The 19,978-nt window shown below is 38.1% G+C and overlaps 1 protein-coding gene across 1 annotated transcript in view; it reads left to right on the top strand.

Annotated features, from left to right (window-relative positions):
• Window positions 1-220: 220 nt before the first annotated feature.
• ABCA12 (ATP binding cassette subfamily A member 12) overlaps window positions 221-19,978 on the top strand; it is a 168,665-nt gene continuing 148,907 nt past the window's right edge. The window contains exon 1 of the mRNA XM_061431073.1: window positions 221-311. Coding sequence (XP_061287057.1) covers window positions 221-311 — 91 coding nt within the window. The remainder of the gene's footprint in view (window positions 312-19,978) is intronic.

Genomic DNA, 19,978 nt, shown 5'->3' with positions numbered 1-19,978 from the left:
GTTTTTCATTTAGATTTAAATACCCAAAGGCTGTGTATTCCTGATTTGGGAACTTCAAACGTTAACTAGTAGCTTCTGGATTTTAGGTTTGAATTAACTTCAAAAGTTAAAGATAGTTGCTAGGTTAAAATTAATGAACACGCAACATACTGTATCCTGATGTATTTTAAAATATAGGCGGTATGTGTCCATTAACTTTTGGATCCTTTGATCAGACGCAATGGTTTTTGCCAGCCTCCTCCTAAAAATGGTGCACTGTCAGTGGACCAGCGCTGGCGTACTGCTGACAGCACTGGGCTCTGACCAGAAGGGTAGGTTAGCTGAACAAATGCTCTCCTTTCATAGCTTAAATCTCCCCCATTCCTCACTCTCTCCCTGTTTTACTGTCACTTGTCTTGTCTTTAATCCTGGTGTCCTGATTCTTCTGCCACCATTATTATCTTTTATGTTTTATATTAATATTAAAATTACATATTTTTTTTCGCTTACACTTGAGGTTTGTCAGTTACATATTTCTTGATTCTCCAAGTGCTTACGTGCTTGAATTTCCTTGTGGAAGCAGAACGACGCTTCGTTAGACATTTCTGCCCTTCCTCCTCCCTTCTGATTTCACCCTTCCTAGTAACTGTGCCCAGCAGGCACTCTAACAAGTGCTAAACTATCTATAGAATGAATAGTTATAGAAGGGAGAAACAGAGGGAGAAACTTATGCTTGTGTATTTAGTATTAAAAGGAAGAAGACAGAATTGCTCCATATAAAAGCAAATTAGCTTAGGCCAGGTTTTGCTGAAGTAAATCCCATTATAAAAAATATTTATGTATGAGGAATTCACATTCATTGTGCCCAGGACTATGGATGAGCTTTTACATACAACATCTCATTTGATCTTAACAATATCACTCAAGGTATATGCTGTTGCCTCCTTTTTGTCCCCGAAGAAAAGAGGAGGTGAAATCAAATGAGCTAAAGTCACGCAGTGATGAAACTGGAGCTAGCGCCATACAAATCCTCATTATAACCTGTTGCCAAACAGATTTTGAAATCTTGATCTGGTTCACTTCATTTCAGTTAGTATTCACAGCAGTGAAAGTCTAGCACATCTGAAATTCAGAGAGCTCATTGTAAATCAAGTGTGGATATCACAGCATTAGATTCTTCTATAGACACCAAACACTGTATTGTTCATTTGTCCATATAAGTTTTGAGCTCCTACTCTAGCCATCCTATCTATATATGGCATGTATACACATAAAACTTTCCCAGGAGGGCAAACTGACCTTCATGGAGAGTTGTAACTATCCATGCATTCCTGGATTGGCACATTTCTCTTTATGCAGTTGGAATAACAGTTATGAAAAGTTTTTGGCCAAGCTCCCTCTTTTGAGGGTTAAAGATTTTAATTTGGCCTTGGTAGTTGAAAAGCTTTAATCTTGCAGCCATTTCAGATCAGCAGAAGACTGTCTTTGACCTTAGCATTTGTAGTTCCTTCTCTAATTTTCCATTTTTTATTTTAAAGAATTACAGGAAGACAACTGCAACCATTTTGTTTGAGTAGTAAGACAATAAACTATATAGTTGTGGCTCAGATTGACATTTAATAAATAAAGGGTTATCACATTTTATGGTGTCTGAAAGAATGCTGTCTGTAAGCATAAGCTGTGATTCATATGTAAGGTACATATTGATGTTTTAGGTACAGATTGAAAATATTCTTTATAAGAAAAATAAACTGTAAAAAGAGAAACTCCATAATAGTAAACATGAAAATCATAAAGACCAAGTTATACCAAAAATATTTCCATTTTGAAATAATGGTTTAAGGGGAAAATATGCATCACAGTTAAAACTAAGGCATTCAGCATGAAATCCCATTTACCTAGTCACTAGATTGAATACATATTCTAAACCACTTTGACATGCCACTTCTCTGTCTCAGTATACCCATCTGACCTGTGGGTTTCAACCTCCTTGTCCTCAAGAAAGCACCAAGATTGGTAAAGTATCAGATCAGATCAGATCAGATCAGTCGCTCAGTCGTGTCCGACTCTTTGTGACCCCATGAATCGCAGCACGCCAGGCCTCCCTGTCCATTACCAACTCCCGGAGTTCACTGAGACTCATGTCCATTGAGTCAGTGATGCCATCCAGCCATCTCATCCTCTGTCGTCCCCTTCTCCTCCTGCCCGCAATTCCTCCCAGCATCAGGGTCTTTTCCGATGAATCAACTCTTTGCATGAGGTGGCCAAATACTGGAGTCTCAGCTTTAGCATATATAGGACTTCTACTTAGCACACTCTAGAGAAATAATGAAAGCCTGTATTACACTTACCCAAAGGGACTTCCAGTGTAAAGGGACTTTGACATATAATTGCTTTTGATTCCCAAAGACAATTAGTCTTTTCAGACCATGGGACACTCCCAGCCTCTCTCCCTAGCTTCCATGAATCATTCCAGGCCTCTCTGACACTTCTGTATTGACTCTAGAGCTATAATTCTAATGTCCTATTTAGGGACAGTCTCATGCTTAAGATAGTTCCCAGCCTCCTTTTTCTGTCAAACTTTCACTTTGCACTATTCATTGCCACAGAGACCTGTTCTCTGGTAGGTGACTCTACATGTTAACCATCTGAGCCACCAGGGGAGCCTATGTTAATGACTAACAGGCAGTAATCCCTGTGGATATGTCAGATACCCAGTGTCTCAGTCACATAATCCATTAATCTGGTTTAAAAGCACACATATCTAGAGAAATGCCTATAATAATAGGCAAGTTAGAAAGAGATTTAATTAGAGATGGGTTGTTCTATACTTTGATCAGCTTTCAACAATGTCCATTTACATTTACACAATGTAAATGATATGGGGAAAGAGTGTGAGATTTGGAAACACAACTTGCAGTCTTAAGTTACTACTTTGTTTACTTACAAATGCCACTGAGCTTTTAGCACCCAATCCATAAAAGGGGAAATGATGTTTAGCTTCCGTAGTCATGTGAAGGAGGCTCAAATGTGATGTTATTTGTAAATGTGCTTTTAAAGCTAAAGAGCATTAAAACACATAAGAGTTACAAATAGTTACATGTTGTGTGTGTGCTAAGTTGCTTCAGTCCTGTCTGACTCTTTGTTGTCCTGTGAACTGTAGCCTACCAGGCTCCTCTGTCCATCGGTTCTCCAGGCAAGAATAATTGAGTGGGTGGCCATTTCCTTTTCCAGAGGCTCTTCCCAACCCGGGGATCAAAACCACATTTCTTGTGTCTCCTGCATTAGCAGGTGGGTTCTTTACTACTGGTGCCACCTGAAAAAGACACCCTCTTGAGCCAACTCTTCAGGGACATATAACTGATCATATATTCTAAGAACTACAGGATTGGTGGTTAGCAAGGGGCTTGTGTGTGGAACAAACAGACCTGGCGTGTATGTGCAAGCCTCATCTTGACTCTTCATGGGTCATTGATCCTTATTTCCCCTCAGTTCATCAGCCTTAAGACCTTCAGGCTAGACACAGTGAAGAGAAAGAAGGCAAACGGTTGAACAAGGAATATTAACTTCCTTGGGCCTATATTCCTGTAAACTCTATGGCACAATTATAAAGTCTTATCGCAAAATAGAAACAAAACTATTTATCTTAGTTGGTGGGAGAGCCACCCTGCAGTTGGAAGTTAGTAGAGGGTGGGGGCTTGCAGGAGTTTTACTCAATGCTGAAGTTTAGACTTTATCCTGAAGGTGGGAAACCTGCTCAGAAAAGACAGCATTAAAATGTTATTTAAGCATAATACCTATCTGCATGTGTACTTGTTAAAAGGGATTATTATCTTTATCTGAGGTCTACATAACTTGTGTAAGACTCATAATGAGGACAGTTCCAGTCGTCTAGTAACGGAAATGTATTCAGGGCCTTTTTGACACTGACTTTGTGTTAGAAACTTCAAGTTCCTCTACTGATTTCATGGAGGGACAAAACTCCATTCTGAAACTCCCTGTGTCAATATCCCCTCTTGCATTCTCTTGGGCTCTCCTAAAGACATGTGTGTTGTGTGTGTATGTAATACGTAAACACACAAATATATTTTCAAAATACTATTTAATAAATGATAATATATATATACAAACATACATACACTTAAATGTATTTTTTAAATATTAAATTGAACATTAAGTTAACATTAAAATGTATTCAGTTCAGTTCAGTTGCTCAGTCATGTCTGACTCTTTGCAACCACATGGACTGCAGCACTCCAGGCTTCCCTGTCCATCACCAATTCCTGGAGCTTACTCAAACTCATGTCCATTGAGTCGGTGATGCCATCCAACCATCTCATCCTCTGTTGTCCCCTTCTCCTCCTGCCTTCAGTCTTTCCCAGCATCAGAGTCTTTTCCAATGAGTCAGTTCTTTGCATCAGGTGGCCAAAGTATTGGAGTTTCAGCTTCAACATCAGTCCTTCCAATGAATATTCAGGACTTATTTCCTTTATTAAGTTGTATTAATGTATTTAAATGTATTAAATGTTGTTCAGTCAGTAAGTTGTATCTGATTTTGCAATACCATGCCAGGCTTCCCTGTCCTTCACTATCCCAGAGTTTGCTCAAACTCATGTCCGTCGAGTCAGTGATACCATCCAACCATCTCATCCTCTGCTGCTCCTTTTCCTCCTGCCCTCAATCTTTCCCAGCATCAAGATCTTTTCCACTGAGTCAGCTCTTCACATCAGGTATTCAAAGTACTGGAGCTTCAGTTTCAGCATCAGTCCTTCCAATGAATATTCAGGCTTGATGTTCTTTAGGATTGACTGGTTTGATCTCCTTACAGTCCAAGATAAATGCATATTTTTATTTATTTTGGACTTCCCTCATGGCTCAGAGGTTAAAGTGTCTGCCTGCAATGCGGGAGACCTGGGTTCGATCCCTGGGTTGGGAAGATCCCCTGGAGAAGGAAATGGCAACCCACTCCAGTATTCTTGCCTAGAGAATCCCATAGACAGAGGAGCCTGGTGGGCTACAGTCCACAGGGTCACATAAGTCCTTCCAATGAATATTCAGGCTTGATGTTCTTTAGGATTGACTGGTTTGATCTCCTTACAGTCCAAGATAAATGCATATTTTTATTTATTTTTAATTTTTTAAAATTATTATATTGTTATATATTAGCACTCTGATTTTTTTAGTTTTTTTAAATTTTTTATTATTTTTATTTTAATTGGAGGCTAATTACTTTACAATATTGTGCTGGTTTTTGCCATACATTCAGATGAAGCAGCCATGGGTGTACATGTATTCCCCATCCTGACCCTTTCTCCCTCCTCCCTCCCCATCACATCCTTCAGGGTCATCTCAATGCACCAGCCCTGAGCACCCTGCCTCATGTATCGAACCTGGACTGGTGATCTATTTCACATATGATAATATACATGATAATAGAAATGTTTTAATGCTATTCTCTCAAATCATCCCACCCTCACCTTCTCCCACAGAGTCCAACAGTCTGTTCCTTACATCTGTGTCTCTTTTGCTGTCTTGCACATAGGGTCATTGTTACCATCTTTCTAAATTCCACATATATGCATTAATATACTGAATTGGTGTTTTTCTTTCTGACTTACTTTGCTCTGTATAATAGGCTACAGTTTCATCCACCTCATTAGAACTGATTCAAATACATTCTTTTTAATAGCTGAGTAATATTCCATTGTGTATATGTACTACAACTTTCTTATCCATTTGTTTGCCAATGGACATCTAGGTTGCTTCATGTCCTGGCTATTGTAAATGGTGCTGTGATGAACATTGGGTGGGGTACATGTGTCTCTTTCAATTCTGGTGTCCTCAGTGTGTATGCCCAGCAGTGGGATTGCTGGGTCATATGGCAGTTCTATTTCCAGTTTTTTAAGGAATCTCCACACTGTTCTCCATAGTGGCTGTACTAGTTTGCATTCCCACCAACAGTGTAAGACAGTTCCTTTTTCTCTGCACCTTCTCCAGCATTTATTGTTTGTAGACTTTTTGATAGCAGCCATTCTGACCACTGTGAGATGGTACCTCATTGTGGTTTTGATTTGCATTTCTCTGGTAATGAGTGATGTTGAGCATCTTTTCATGTGTTTGTTATCCATTTGTATGTCTTCTTTGGAGAAATGTCTGTTTAGTTCTTTGGCACATTTTTTGATTGGGTCGCTTATTTTTCTGAAATTGAGCTGCAGGAGTTGCTTGTATATTTTTGAGATTAATTCTTTGTCAGTTGCTTCACTTGCTATTATTTTCTCCCATCCTGAAGGCTGTCTTTTCACCTTGCTTATAGTTTCCTTCATTGTGCAAAAGCTTTTAAGTTTAATTAGGTCACATTTGTTTATTTTTGCTTTTATTTCTGTTACTCTGGGAGGAGGGTCATAGAGAATCCTGCTATGATTTATGTCAGAGAGTGTTTTGCCGATGTTTTCCTCTAGGAGTTTTATAATTTCTGCTCTTACATTTAGATCTTTAATCCATTTTGAGTTTATTTTTGTGTATGGTGATAGAGAGTGTTCTAGTTTCATTCTTTTACAAGCGGTTGACCAGTTTTCCCAGCACCACTTGTTAAAGAGATTTTCTTTTCTCCATTGTATATTGTTGCCTCCTTTGTCAAAGATAAGGTGTCCATAGGTGCGTTGATTTATCTCTCAGTTTTCTATTTTGTTCCATTGATCTATGCTTCTGTCTTTGTGCCAGTACCATACTGTCTTGATGACAGTTGCTTTGTAGTATAGCCTGAAGTCAGGCAGGTTATTCCTCCAGTTCCATTCTTCTTTCTCAAGATTGCTTTGGCTATTCGTGGTTTTTTGTAATTCCATACAAATTGTGAAATTATTTGTTCTAATTCTCTAAAAAAATACTGTTGGTAGCTTGATAGGGATTGCATTGAATCTATAGATTGCTTTGGGTAGTATACTCATTTTCACTATACTGATTCTTCTGATCCATGAACATGGTATATTTCTCCATCTATTTGTGTCCTCTTTGATTTCTTTCATCAGTGCTTTATACTACTACTACTAAGTCATTTCAGTCGTGTCTGACTCTGTGCGACCCCAGAGACGGCAGCCCACCAGGCTCCCCGTCCCTGGGATTCTCCAGACAAGAACACTGGAGTGGGTTGCCATTTCCTTCTCCAATGCATGAAAGTGAAAAGTGAAAGTGAAGTCGCTCAGTCGTGTCCGACCCTCAGCGACCCCATGGACTGCAGCCTTGCAGGCTCCTCCGTCCATGGGATTTTCCAAGCAAGAGTACTGGAGTGGGGTGTTATAGTTTTCTAAATATAGGTCTTTTGTTTCTTTAGGTAGATTTATTCCTAAGTGTTTTATTCTTTTCATTGCAATGGTGAATGGAATTGTTTCCTTAATTTCTCTTTCTGTTTTCTCATTGTTAGTGTATAGGAATGCAAGGGATTTCTCTGTGTTAATTTTATATCCTGTAACTTTACTGTATTCATTGATTAGCTCTAGTAATTTTCTGGTGGAGTCTTTAGGGTTTTCTATGTAGAGGATCATGTCATCAGCAAACAGTGAGAGTTTTACTTCTTCTTTTCCAATCTGGATTCTTTTTATTTCTTTTTCTGCTCTGATTGCTGTGGCTAAAACTTCCAAAACTATGTTGAGCAGTAGTGGTGAGAGTGGGCATCCTTGTCTCGTTCCTAACTTTAAGGGAAATGCTTTCAGTTTTTCACCATTGAGGATAATTTTTGCTGTGGGCTTATCATATATGGCTTTTATTATGTTGAGGTATGTTCCTTCTATGCCTGCTTTCTGGAGGGTTTTTATCGTAAATGAATGTCAAATTTTGTCAAAGGCTTTCTCTGTATCTATTGTGATAATAATTTGGTTTTTATCTTTTAATTTGTTAATGTGGTTTATCACATTGATTGATTTGTGGATATTGAAGAATCCTTGCATCCCTGGGATAAAGCCCACTTGGTCATGATGTATGATCTTTTTAATATGTTGTTGCATTCTGTTTGCTAGAATTTTGTTAAGGATTTTTACATCTATGCTCATCAGTGATATTGGCCTGTAGTTTTCTTTTTTTGTGGCATCTTTGTCTGGTTTTGGTATTAGGGTGATGGTGGCCTCATAGAATGAGTTTGGAAGTTTACCTTCCTCTGCAATTTTCTGGAAGAGTTTGAGTAGGACAGGTGTTAGCTTTTCTCTAAATTTTTGGTAGAATTCAGCTGTGAAGCCATCTGGTCCTGGGCTTTTGTTTGTTGGAAGATTTCTGATTATGGTTTTGATTTCTGTGCTTGTGATCAGTCTGTTAAAATTTTCTATTTCTTCCTGGTTCAGTTTTGGAAAGTTATACTTTTCTAAGAATTTGTCCGTTTCTTCCAAGTTGTCCATTTTATTGGCATATAGTTGCTGATAGTAGTCACTTATGATCCTTTGTATTTCTGTGTTGTCTGTTGTGATTTCTCCATTTTCATTTCTAATTTTGTTGATTTGATTCTTCTCCCTTTGTTTCTTGATCTTCTTGAGGAACCAGATTTTAGCTTTGTTGATTTTTTGCTATGGTCTCTTTTGTTTCTTTTGCATTTATTTCTGCCCTAATTTTTGTGATTTCTTTCCTTTTACTAACTCTGGGGTTCTTCATTTCTTCCTTTTCTAGTTGCTTTAAGCATAGAGTTAGGTTATTTGTTTGATTTCTCTCCTTTTTTCCTGAGGTAGGCTTGTATTGCTATGAACCTTCCCCTTTAGCACTGCTTTTACTGAATCCCAAGGGTTTTAGGTTGTCATGTTTTCATTTTCATTCATTTCTATGCATATTTTGATTTCTTTTTTGATTTACTCTGTGATTTGTTGGTTATTCAGAAGTGTGTTGTTTAGCCTCAATATGTTTGTATTTTTAATAGTTTTTTTTTTCCTTTAGTTGACATCTAATCTTACTGCATTGTGATCAGAAAAAATACTTGAGATGATTTCAGTTTTTTTGAATTTACCAAGGCTAGATTTATGGCCCAGGATGTGATCTATCCTGGAGAAGGTTCCATGTGCACTTGAGAAGAAGGTGAAATTCATTGTTTTAGAGTGAAATGTCCTATAGATATCAATTAGGTCTAACTCGTCCATTGTATCATCTAGAGTTTGTGTTTTCTTGCTAATTTTCTGTTTAGTTGACCTATCGATAGGTGTGAATGGGGTATTGAAGTCTCCCTCTTTTATTGTGTTATTGTTAATTTCCCCTTTCATATTTTTAGCATTTACCTTACATATTACGGTGCTCCTATGTTGGGTGCATATATATTTATAATTGCTATATCTTCTTCTTGGATTGATCCTTTGATCATTATGTAGTTCCCTTCTTTGTCACTTTTCATGGCCTTTTTTTCAAAATCTATTTTATCTGATATGAGTATTGCTGCTCTTGCTTTCTTTTGTTCTCCATTTGCATGAAATATCTTTTTCCAGCCCTTCACTTTCAGTCTGTATGTGTCCCTAGGTTTGAGATGGGTCTCTTGTAGACAGTATATATAGGGGTCTTGTTTTTGTATCCATTCATCCAGTCTTTGTCTTTTGGTTGGGGCATTCAACCCATTTACATGTAAGGTAAATATTGATAAATATGATCCCATTGCCATTTACTTTGTTGTTTTGGGTTCGAGTTTATAAACCTTTTCTGTGTTTCCTGTCTAGAGAAGATCCTTTAGCATTTGTTGAAGAGCTGGTTTGGTGGTGCTGAATACTCTGAGCTTTTGCTTGTCTGTAAAATTTTGATTTCTCCTTCATATTTGAATGCAGCCCATGCCTCCCTGTTCAGCCCCCGCTTGCTGGTGGCGGAAGCAAGCATCTGGGCTACTTCTCTGCTGGGAGTTGCAATTAGGCGTGCCATCTGTGGGTTTTATTATTTTTTTTCTCCAGGTTATGCTGCTCTCTGAGATTTCCAAATTCCCCACAGACCCATTTCCTGGTGTTTGGAAACTTCTCTTTTATTTATTTATTTATTTATTTTTTGATGATATTTTAATTTTATTTTATTTTTAAACTTTACATAATTGTATTAGTTTTTCCAAATATCAAAATGAATCCATCACATGTATACATGTGTTCCCCATCCTGAACCCTCCTCCCTCCCCATACCATCCCTTTGGGTCGTCCCAGTGCGCTAGCCCCAAGCATCCAGTATCGTGCATTGAACCTGGACTGGCATCTCGTTTCATACATGATATTTTACATGTTTCAATGCCATTCTCCCAAATCTTCCCACCCTCTCCCTCTCCCACAGATTCCATAAGACTGTTCCATACATCAGCGTCACTTTTGCTGTCTTGTACACAGGGTTATTGTTAGCATCTTTCTAAATTCCATATATATGCGTTAGTATACTGTATTGGTGTTTTTCCTTCTGGCTTACTTCACTCTGTATAATAGGCTCCAGTTTCATCCACCTCATTAGAACCGATTCAAATGTATTCTTTTTAATGGCTGAGTAATACTCCATTGTGTATATGTACCACAGCTTTCTTATCCATTCATCTGCTGATGGACATCTAGGTTGCTTCCATGTCCTGGCTATTATAAACAGTGCTGCGATGAACATTGGGGTACACATGTCTCTTTCCCTTCTGGTTTCCTCAGTGTGTATGCCCAGCAGTGGGATTGCTGCTAATAGATGGAGAAATATACCATGTTCATGGATTGGAAGAATCAGTATAGTGAAAATGAGTATACTACCCAAAGCAATCTATAGATTCAATGCAATCCCTATCAAGCTACCAACAGTATTCTTCACAGAGCTAGAACAAATAATTTCACAATTTGTATGGAATTACAAAAAAACCTTGAATAGCCAAAGCGGTCTTGAGAAAGAAGAATGGAACTGGAGGAATCAACCTACCTGACTTCAGGCTCTACTACAAAGCCACAGTTATCAAGACAGTATGGTACTGGCACAAAGACAGAAATATAGATCAATGGAACAAAATAGAAAGCCCAGAGATAAATCCACGCACATATGGACACCTTATCTTTGACAAAGGAGGCAAGAATATACAATGGATTAAAGACAATCTCTTTAACAAGTGGTGCTGGGAAAACTGGTCAACCACTTGTAAAAGAATGAAACTAGAACACTTTCTAACACCATACACAAAAATAAACTCAAAATGGATTAAAGATCTAAACGTAAGACCAGAAACTATAAAACTCCTAGAGGAGAACATAGGCAAAACACTCTCTGACATACATCACAGCAGGATCCTCTATGACCCACCTCCCAGAATATCGGAAATAAAAGCAAAAATAAACAAATGGGACCTAATTAACCTTAAAAGCTTCTGCACATCAAAGGAAACTATCAGCAAGGTGAAAAGACAGCCTTCAGAATGGGAGAAAATAATAGCAAATGAAGCAACTGACAAACAACTAATCTCAAAAATATACAAGCAACTCCTCCAGCTCAACTCCAGAAAAATAAATGACCCAATCAAAAAATGGGCCAAAGAACTAAATAGACATTTCTCCAAAGAAGACATACAGATGGCTAACAAACACATGAAAAGATGCTCAACATCACTCATTATCAGAGAAATGCAAATCAAGACCACTATGAGGTACCATTTCACACCAGTCAGAATGGCTGCGATCCAAAAGTCTACAAATAATAAATGTTGGAGAGGGTGTGGAGAAAAGGGAACCCTCTTACACTGTTGGTGGGAATGCAAACTAGTACAGCCACTATGGAGAACAGTGTGGAGATTCCTTAAAAAACTGGAAACTTCTCTTTTAAGACTCCCTTCCTGGGATAGGTCTCCATCCCTAACTTTTTTGTCTTTCTTTTTATCTTTTATATTTTGTCCTACATCCTTTTGAAGATAATGGGCTGCCTTTCTGGGTGCCTGGTGTCCTCCGCCAGCGTTCAAAAGTTGTTTTGTGGTATTTGCTCAGCGTTCAAATGATCTTTTGATGAATTTGTGGGGGAGAAAGTGGTCTCCCCATCTTATTCCTCTGCCATCTTAGGACTGCCCCCATGTCTGATGAATTATAAAGAAATAATATATGCCAAAGCAGCCCACTATTTTGAATTCACTTTTTTTTTAGGGGGAAACTAAATCAAATCATTCCCTCCTGAATTTTCATTTGTTTTGTCAAGAAGTGAAGGGAGGGAGACTAAGGAGAGCTAATGAAGATAAATTTTAACTGGAGCTTTTGAATATAAATATGCACAACAAAAAAAATTTAGACAAGGTAATTGATATCTTCCTTTTCCTGGACTAAATTGGCACCATAAAACCAAGCTTAATGTAGGAAGCAAAAATTAATGATAAGCCAAACAATTCTCATCTTCAATCAACTAATTCTCATTCTTCAATTAACTAATAGGAAAACAGACATCCTAGAACTTGTCCAGAAAAGATTAAAAATGACATGATTCTGAGGGGAAAGGAAAGAAAAGCTTGATTTACAACCATTCCTTTTAAGGGTTACTGGATACTTCTACTACCATCTATACGAAACTTCAGTTACTGCAGCAAGTAGGAAAATGGAGCTTTGAGTGGAATAGGGCACTTAAAACAAAGTCTTGACTTCCCAATGGAGTATCCCACTGGACATGGGAAGGAATTCCTTAAGGCCACTGACTGGGCTGCCTCTGGCATGTCATTGACTCTGGCAGTGTCTCTCTTTTTTAATCTATAAAGTGTAAATAAATAATGTTTCTCTTTTAAATAGCCCAGGGCAGTTGTTTTTCAGATTTATAAATGCTTATTTTTAAAGCATTTTGATAGTTAAGAATATGTCTTAGTCCTATGCTGCATGAATACTCAGTCTCTCAGTCATGTCCGACTCTTTGTGACCCCATGGACTGTGGCCCACCAGGCTCCTATATCCATGGAATTTCCCAGGCATGAATACTAGAGTGGGTTTCCAATTCCTTCTCCAGTCTTAGTTCTCTGATAGATCCTTTTAAAGTTCAGACTCATCTAGTTACATCTCAAAGAAGGTGTTCCACTTTAGTTTTTTAAAGGAGATTTTAAAAATCACACTAGAAGTTACTAATGATAGACCTCATTTTCCCATAAGCAAGCTGGAAAAATGTTTTGGGACTAAAGATGCAAAACAAGCTTTCCAAATACATGCAAAATAGTCTATCCAAGTTACTACATGTTATAAGGAAAAAGTCTCCACCCAGCAGAGCTGTTATAAAAACAAGAAACAATATATGTTACATGAAGAAACACATATTAGGAATACAATAAATGTTAGCCATCTGGTTATCCATTAAGTAATCCTACCCCAATCAGTATTTTGATTTTTATCTTTTTGGTACGTCTGACTTATTTCTTCCTGAATTTTTATATTGTACCTGATTTCCTCACTTTTTAAAAATGTTGGCGGTCTCTTGCTTGGAGTTTAATTCTATTAATTTTTTTCCTATACATTTTATTAAGGAACATAAAATAAGATCTGTGCATTGTTACCAAAAGGAGTTATTTTATTTTATTTTTTTTACGTCTGATGCTTATGAAGAAATTGGTGCATGCCTAGTAGCATTAAGTAAAAGCTGGAAACTCATTTTGTTGACTTGAATGACATAAAACAACAGGGACAATGATCAGGAAAAACTAATGTTGAACTGGAAGAAATTAACTATTCCTTTAAGCATAGTAAGAAGTCAGTGAAATTATATCAATCTTCAGCTCAGTTCAGTCATTCAGTCTTGTCCGACTCTTTGCGACCCCATGGACTGCAGCATGCCAGGCATGCCTGTCCATCACCAACTCCCAGAGCTTGCTCAAACTCATGTCCATAGAGTCAGTGATGCCATCCAATCATCTCATCCTCTGTCATCCCCTTCTCCTCCTGCCTTAAGTTTTTCCCAGCATCAAGGTCTTTTCAAATGAGTCAATTCTTAACATCAGGTAGCCAAAGTATTGGAGCTTCAGTTTCAGCATCAGTCCTTCCAATGAATATTCAGGACTGATTTCCTTTAGGATTAACTGGTTTGATCTCCTTGTAGTCCAAGGGACTCTCAAGAGTCTTTTCCAACACCACAGTTCAAAAGCGTCAGTCCTTTGGTGCTCAGTTTTCTTTATAGTCCAACTCTCACATCCATACATGACTATTGGAAGCACCATAGCTTTTGACTAGATGGACCTTTGTCCATGGATGTTTCTTGATAAAATAATGTCTCTGCTTTTTAATATGCTGTCTAGGTTGGTCATATCTTTTCTTCTAATGAGCAAGGGTCTTTTAAGTTCATGGCTGCACTCACCATCCACAGTGATTTTGGAGCCCCCCAAAATAAAGTCTGTCAATGTTTGCACTGTTTCCCCATCTATTTGCCATGATGCTGAAGAAGCTGAAGTTCTGTGAAGACCTACAAGACCTTCTAGAGCTAACACCCAAAAAAGATGTCCTTTTCATCATAGGGGACTGGAATGTAAAAGTAGGAACTCAAGAGATACCTGGAGTAACAGACAAACTTGGCCTTGGAGTATAAAATCAAGCAGAGCAAAGGCTTACAGAGTTTTGCCAAGAGAATGCACTGGTCATAGCAAATAGCAAACATCAATCTTGTTTAATGATCTTGGAGATCATTATGAACTTTCAGATATCTTCCATGTTTCATTACTATTATTTATCAATATCCTCAGGCCTGGAACTGAGGATTCGATATTGAATATTTAGTAAGGTTCCCTCATTTATACTTTATTGTCTCAGAGTCAGAAAGAAAGTGCTGTGACTTTCAAGTTTTAATTCCTTAGTTTCACATACTGTCACCTTTTTCTGGAAAGAAACCCACCACTGTCTACAGAGGATTTTCTCGTATGTTAAGCAACTGCATTGTGTTTCTTTCACCTTTTCCAGAAATTGAATTGGGAAGACAGGATAGTGTGAGGAAGGCAATTTTTGTTGTCTATCATCTCTGAAAGCACTTGAAGACTATTCATATCCTTCTGTTTCTGTCTAAGTCCTTAGGCTAAGACAAAAAGCATCTGCTTGCCTCTGACACAAAAAGGGCTTCTTTGAAGTTCACTGAATATACTTAAGAAGGGACAAGGAGGAAGAAACATAACACACAATAATACTCACCTAGTTCATGTGCTGATTCTCATCCCAGTTTATTTTAATTATTGGATTTATGAGAAGAAGTTAATTTTATTATTGCCTTAGAAAGTCTAATCCTGGAAGGGCAGTTCCAAAATACAAAAGAAGGGATAAATTGCCTGGAGGTTACTGATTCAATTGGATATAATTCTCAGGTATTAAAGCCCCAAAATAAAGATGGGGGTGACCAGAGTTCATTTTGCTAACATGGTGAACTCTATGCTTTTTTCGTATCTCTCATTAGTCTCTCTAATGAAGGGACATTAGGGTAGAGACAGTTACAGGTCTCTTGCCCACTGATAATATTTCCGTGTTACGTACATACAAGGCGTTTGCTGGTCATTTGCAGATTGATTGAGTGAATGAGTAACAATGTTGTATTGCTGATATAGAAATGCATATTGGAACAATATTACCCAAGGATGGATAGCAAAAAAGAAACTTATCATCTGGGGATGCATAAGCTTAAGGAGGGATTTAAAGACAAAATTTCCCACAGTTTAAAAGAGTAACAGGAATTCCATGATAGCATTCGTGTGGTAAAATCTCTTTGGTCAGTTCTGCCTCAGATAGTCCAGGCTAAACACTGTGCTTCATGATCTTGCACTACTCTTGTCTGCATGATGGTAGAGACCACTGACCTGAGTGGTAGTGAAAGCTATAAGAGTCTGGGGAATTGAAATGGCCTTTCTTAACTTGTTTATCATTTAAAAAAAATCTGAAGAGATTGCAGAATGAAACTGACTCACTAATAAAGTTATATCATTTACCAGTAATTGTGAGAATATCTTTAAAGAGCTGCCAGCTGGCTAATGGCTAACTTGCTTCAAAAATGTGAGGAGAGAGATCCTGGGAATTCACACTAGATGTGAGCACATTTTTCTTTTAGCAAGAAAAAGAAATGACTTCCCAAGCAGCTCACTTGGTATAGTTTTAATAAATTAAGTTATGTCTTTCTAACCTGCTGCAATTCCTTGAAAGAATTAACTGAATATTTGCAGTTGGCACTCTGTTGTGATCTTCCCACAAGGCTCAGAATGTAGGGTTCTTTAAATAAGTTGCAGTTGCCTGGAGAATCCCATGGAAAGAAGAGACTGGCAGAACCCAGTCCTTCAGGTTGCAAAGAGTCAGACACAACTGAGTGACTAACTTTGTCACTTTTCACTTTCATAACTTAATAGTAGATAAAAGTTTAGATCCCAGGAGAGTTCCAAAAACCAGATAAGGTAAGCAAAAATGTAGAGAGCATGGCAATCAGTTTAAAGAATGAGATGAATTTTAGAAACCTAGAAACCATTTTAAAAAATATTTATTAATAATTCAGAAGCAATACAAGTAAACGGTACATATTTGTCAAACATGTTTGGAGGATTATGAGAAACTCTTGAAGGACTTAATTAAGCTTGATAATGGAGTAAACACAATAGCAGATGATGCTCAATGGAGAGAAGATGGAAGTAATATACAATGAACGGTTTAGAGTCATGCATTGAATGAGTTATGAATTAGCCATGCCTCTCAGGAAGAGAAATTAATACACAGGGCAAGGACAGTAAGCAAAAAACCTAGGTCAGTGAATTACAACATTCACAAAAAGTGGATGGAATTTATCAATTCAAAGAGCATTGCTTTAAGCTATTTTTAAACTGGCTTGTGGGTAAAATTGCATTATAATGAGTTTTCTCTGGTACTTTAGTAACTAAAACCTCCTCCTCATTGTTGTTTAGTCGCTAAGTTGTATTTGACTCTTTTGCAAGTCGCGTCTGACTCTTTTGCAATTCCATGGACTGTAGGCTGCCAGACTCCTGTGTCCATGGAATTTCCCAGGCAAGAATAGTGGAGTGGGTTGCCATTTCCTTCTCCAGGGTGTCTTCCTGACCTAGAGATTGAACCTACATCTCCTGCTTGGTAGGTGGACTCTTTATCATTGTGCCACCTGGGAAAACCCCCTAGTTCAACCCTAATGTGGTGGTGGTGGTGTTTTAGTCTCTAAATAGTATCTGGATCTAATGTAATTCCAGCATATTATCATTAAAATAAAGGTGTGAAGTATTTAAAACCCACTGGGAAGAAAAAAAAATGACACATTTACATATCCACTACCTAACTTTATCAAAACCTAGCATTTTTATGTCATATTTTTCAGAATTTTTTGGTTGTTGTTTAAAAGAGATCAAACCCTAAGGTACCATTGAGGCCCTGTTTAAACCTCCAGCATCATTTGCTTTCCCTTGCTTTCTGTCTCCCTCCTTCCCTTCCTAAAGGAAACCATTGTCGTTAACCCAGTGTGTAACATTCCCATGCTTATATTATATTTTCTACTACGTATTTTTTTACCTCACGACATTATATTATTTTCCTGCTTTTAAGAAAAAAAAAGCTTTCATGATTTCTGGACTTCATTTAATTTTGTTGTTGTTGGAAAAGCTGCCTTTATTAATCCTTGGAACTAGGGAGAGTGCACACCATGAGGAACTGTGGTTATGTCTCAGGGAGAGAGTGTTAAAGAGAACTTCTTGTAAGATTTAGACTTTGGGTGATAATTGAGGTCCTAGGAAGCAGGGCTTTGTTCTGAATTGGACATTATCAGGAATCAAGGACAATTCTATAATTCTTTGCAGAAAACTGTTTCTGCTAATTTCCTTCCTGGCATATTAAGTGCTGCTTCTTTTACTTCTTCTTCTGTTATGAACAGTGCCAAGTGAACCTGTACCTTATGTCTCCTGGCATAACTGTAAGTGTTTTTCCCAGTTTTACAGAGATATAGTTAATATTTAATATTAGTTTCAGTTATATAGCATAATGGCACAATATATGTATATATAGCTAAATGATCACAAGGAGTTAACATCCCTTGCCTCAGTTCAGTTCATTTCAGTCGCTCAGTCATGTACGACTCTTTGTGACCCCATGAATCGAAGCACGCCAGGCCTCCCTGTCCATCACCAACTCCCGCAGTTCACTCAGACTCACATCCATCGAGTCAGTGATGCCATCCAGCCATCTCATCCTCTGTCGTCCCCTTCTCCTCCTGCCCCCAATCCCTCCCAGCATCAGAGTCTTTTCCAATGAGTCAACTCTTCCCATGAGGTGGCCAAAGTACTGGAGTTTCAGCTTTAGCATCATTCCTTCCAAAGAACACCCAGGGCTGATCTCCTTCAGAATGGACTGGTTGGATCTCCTTGCAGTCCAGGGGACTCTCAAGAGTCTTCTCCAACACCACAGTTCAAAGCATCAATTCTTCCCAACTCTCACATCCATACATGACCACTGAAAAAACATAGCCTTGACTAGACAGACCTTTGTTGGCAAAGTAATGTCTCTGCTTTTGAATATGCTATCTAGGTTGGTCATAACTTTCCTTCCAAGGAGTAAACATGTTTTAATTTCATGGCTGCAGTCACCATCTGCAGTGATTTTGGAGCCCCCAGAAATAAAGTCTGACACTGTTTCCACTGTTTCCCCATCTATTTCCCATGAAGTGATGGGACCAGATGTCATGAACTTCGTTTTCTGAATGTTGAGCTTTAAGCCAACTTTTTCACTCTCCACTTTCACTTTCATCAAGAGGCTTTTGAGTTCCTCTTCACTTTCTGCCATAAGGGTGGTGTCATCTGCATATCTGAGGGTATTGATATTTCTCCCAGCAACCTTGATTCCAGCTTGTGTTTCTTCCAGCCCAGCATTTCTCATGATGTACTCTGCATATAAGTTAAATAAGCAGGGTGACAATATACAGCCCTGACGTACTCCTTTTCCTATTTGGAACCAGTCTGTTGTTCCATGTCCAGTTCTAACTGTTGCTTCCTGACCTGCATACAAATTTCTCAAGAGGCAGATCAGGTGGTCTGGTATTCCCATCTCTTTCAGAATTGTCCACAGTTTATTGTGATCCGCACAGTCAAAGGCTTTGGCAGTCAATAACGTAGAAATGGATGTTTTTCTGGAACTCTCTTGCTTTTTCCATGATCCAGCAGATGTTGGCAATTTGATCTCTGGTTCCTCTGCCTTTTCTAAAACCAGCTTGAACATCAAGAAGTTCACGGTTCACATATTGCTGAAGCCTTGCTTGGAGAATTTTGAGCATTACTTTACTAACATGTGAGATGAATGCAATTGTGCAATAGTTTGAGCATTCTTTGGCATTGCCGTTCTTTGGGATTGGAATGAAAACTGACCTTTTCCAGTCCTGTGGCCACTGCTGAGTTTTCCAAATTTGCTGGTCCCTTGCTTCACGTGGTTACAAATTGTTTTTCTTGTGATATTTAGGTATCTTGTGATATTTAAGATCTATTTAGCTAGAAACTTTCAGTTTTACAATAAAATATTGTTAACTATAGTCACCATGTTATATATTATATCCCCAGGACTTGTTTATCTTATAACTGGAAGTTTATGCCTTTTGACCACAGGGTTTTAAAATTTACATAAATGGTACCCCACTCTAGTATCCTTTAGCGTCATACTTTTGAAGCTGGACATTATGCTTTCCTTCAGCATTGCATTTTATATGTTTATTTCTGTTGATTTATACAACTTTACTGTATTCAGCTTGACCATGTACTCCATGCATAGATATATCACAATCTACTTATTCTTGGTCTTTGATGATATCAGTTCTTCATTTTGTTTATTTATGATGGAATTTTGATGCATATTCTTTTATGTCTTTGTGCACATGTGGTCTAGCATATATACCTAGAGCCATGCATATTTTCAATGATGTTGAATGTGGCCAGATGCTTTCCACAGTGTGTGTGTGTGTGTGTGTGTGTGTGTTTGTATGTGTTAGTCGCTCAGTTGTGTCTGACTCTTTGTGACCCCACAAACTGTAGCCAGTGAAGCTTCTCTGTCCATGGAATTCTCCAGGCAAGATTACTGGAGCGGATTGCCATTCCCTTCTCCAGAGGATCTTC

This window comes from Bos javanicus, chromosome 2, assembly GCF_032452875.1.
Source record: "Bos javanicus breed banteng chromosome 2, ARS-OSU_banteng_1.0, whole genome shotgun sequence".
NCBI classification, from domain to species: domain Eukaryota; kingdom Metazoa; phylum Chordata; class Mammalia; order Artiodactyla; family Bovidae; genus Bos; species Bos javanicus.
Note: the sequence above shows the minus strand (reverse complement) of the source record. Positions and strands in the feature narration are given on the sequence as shown.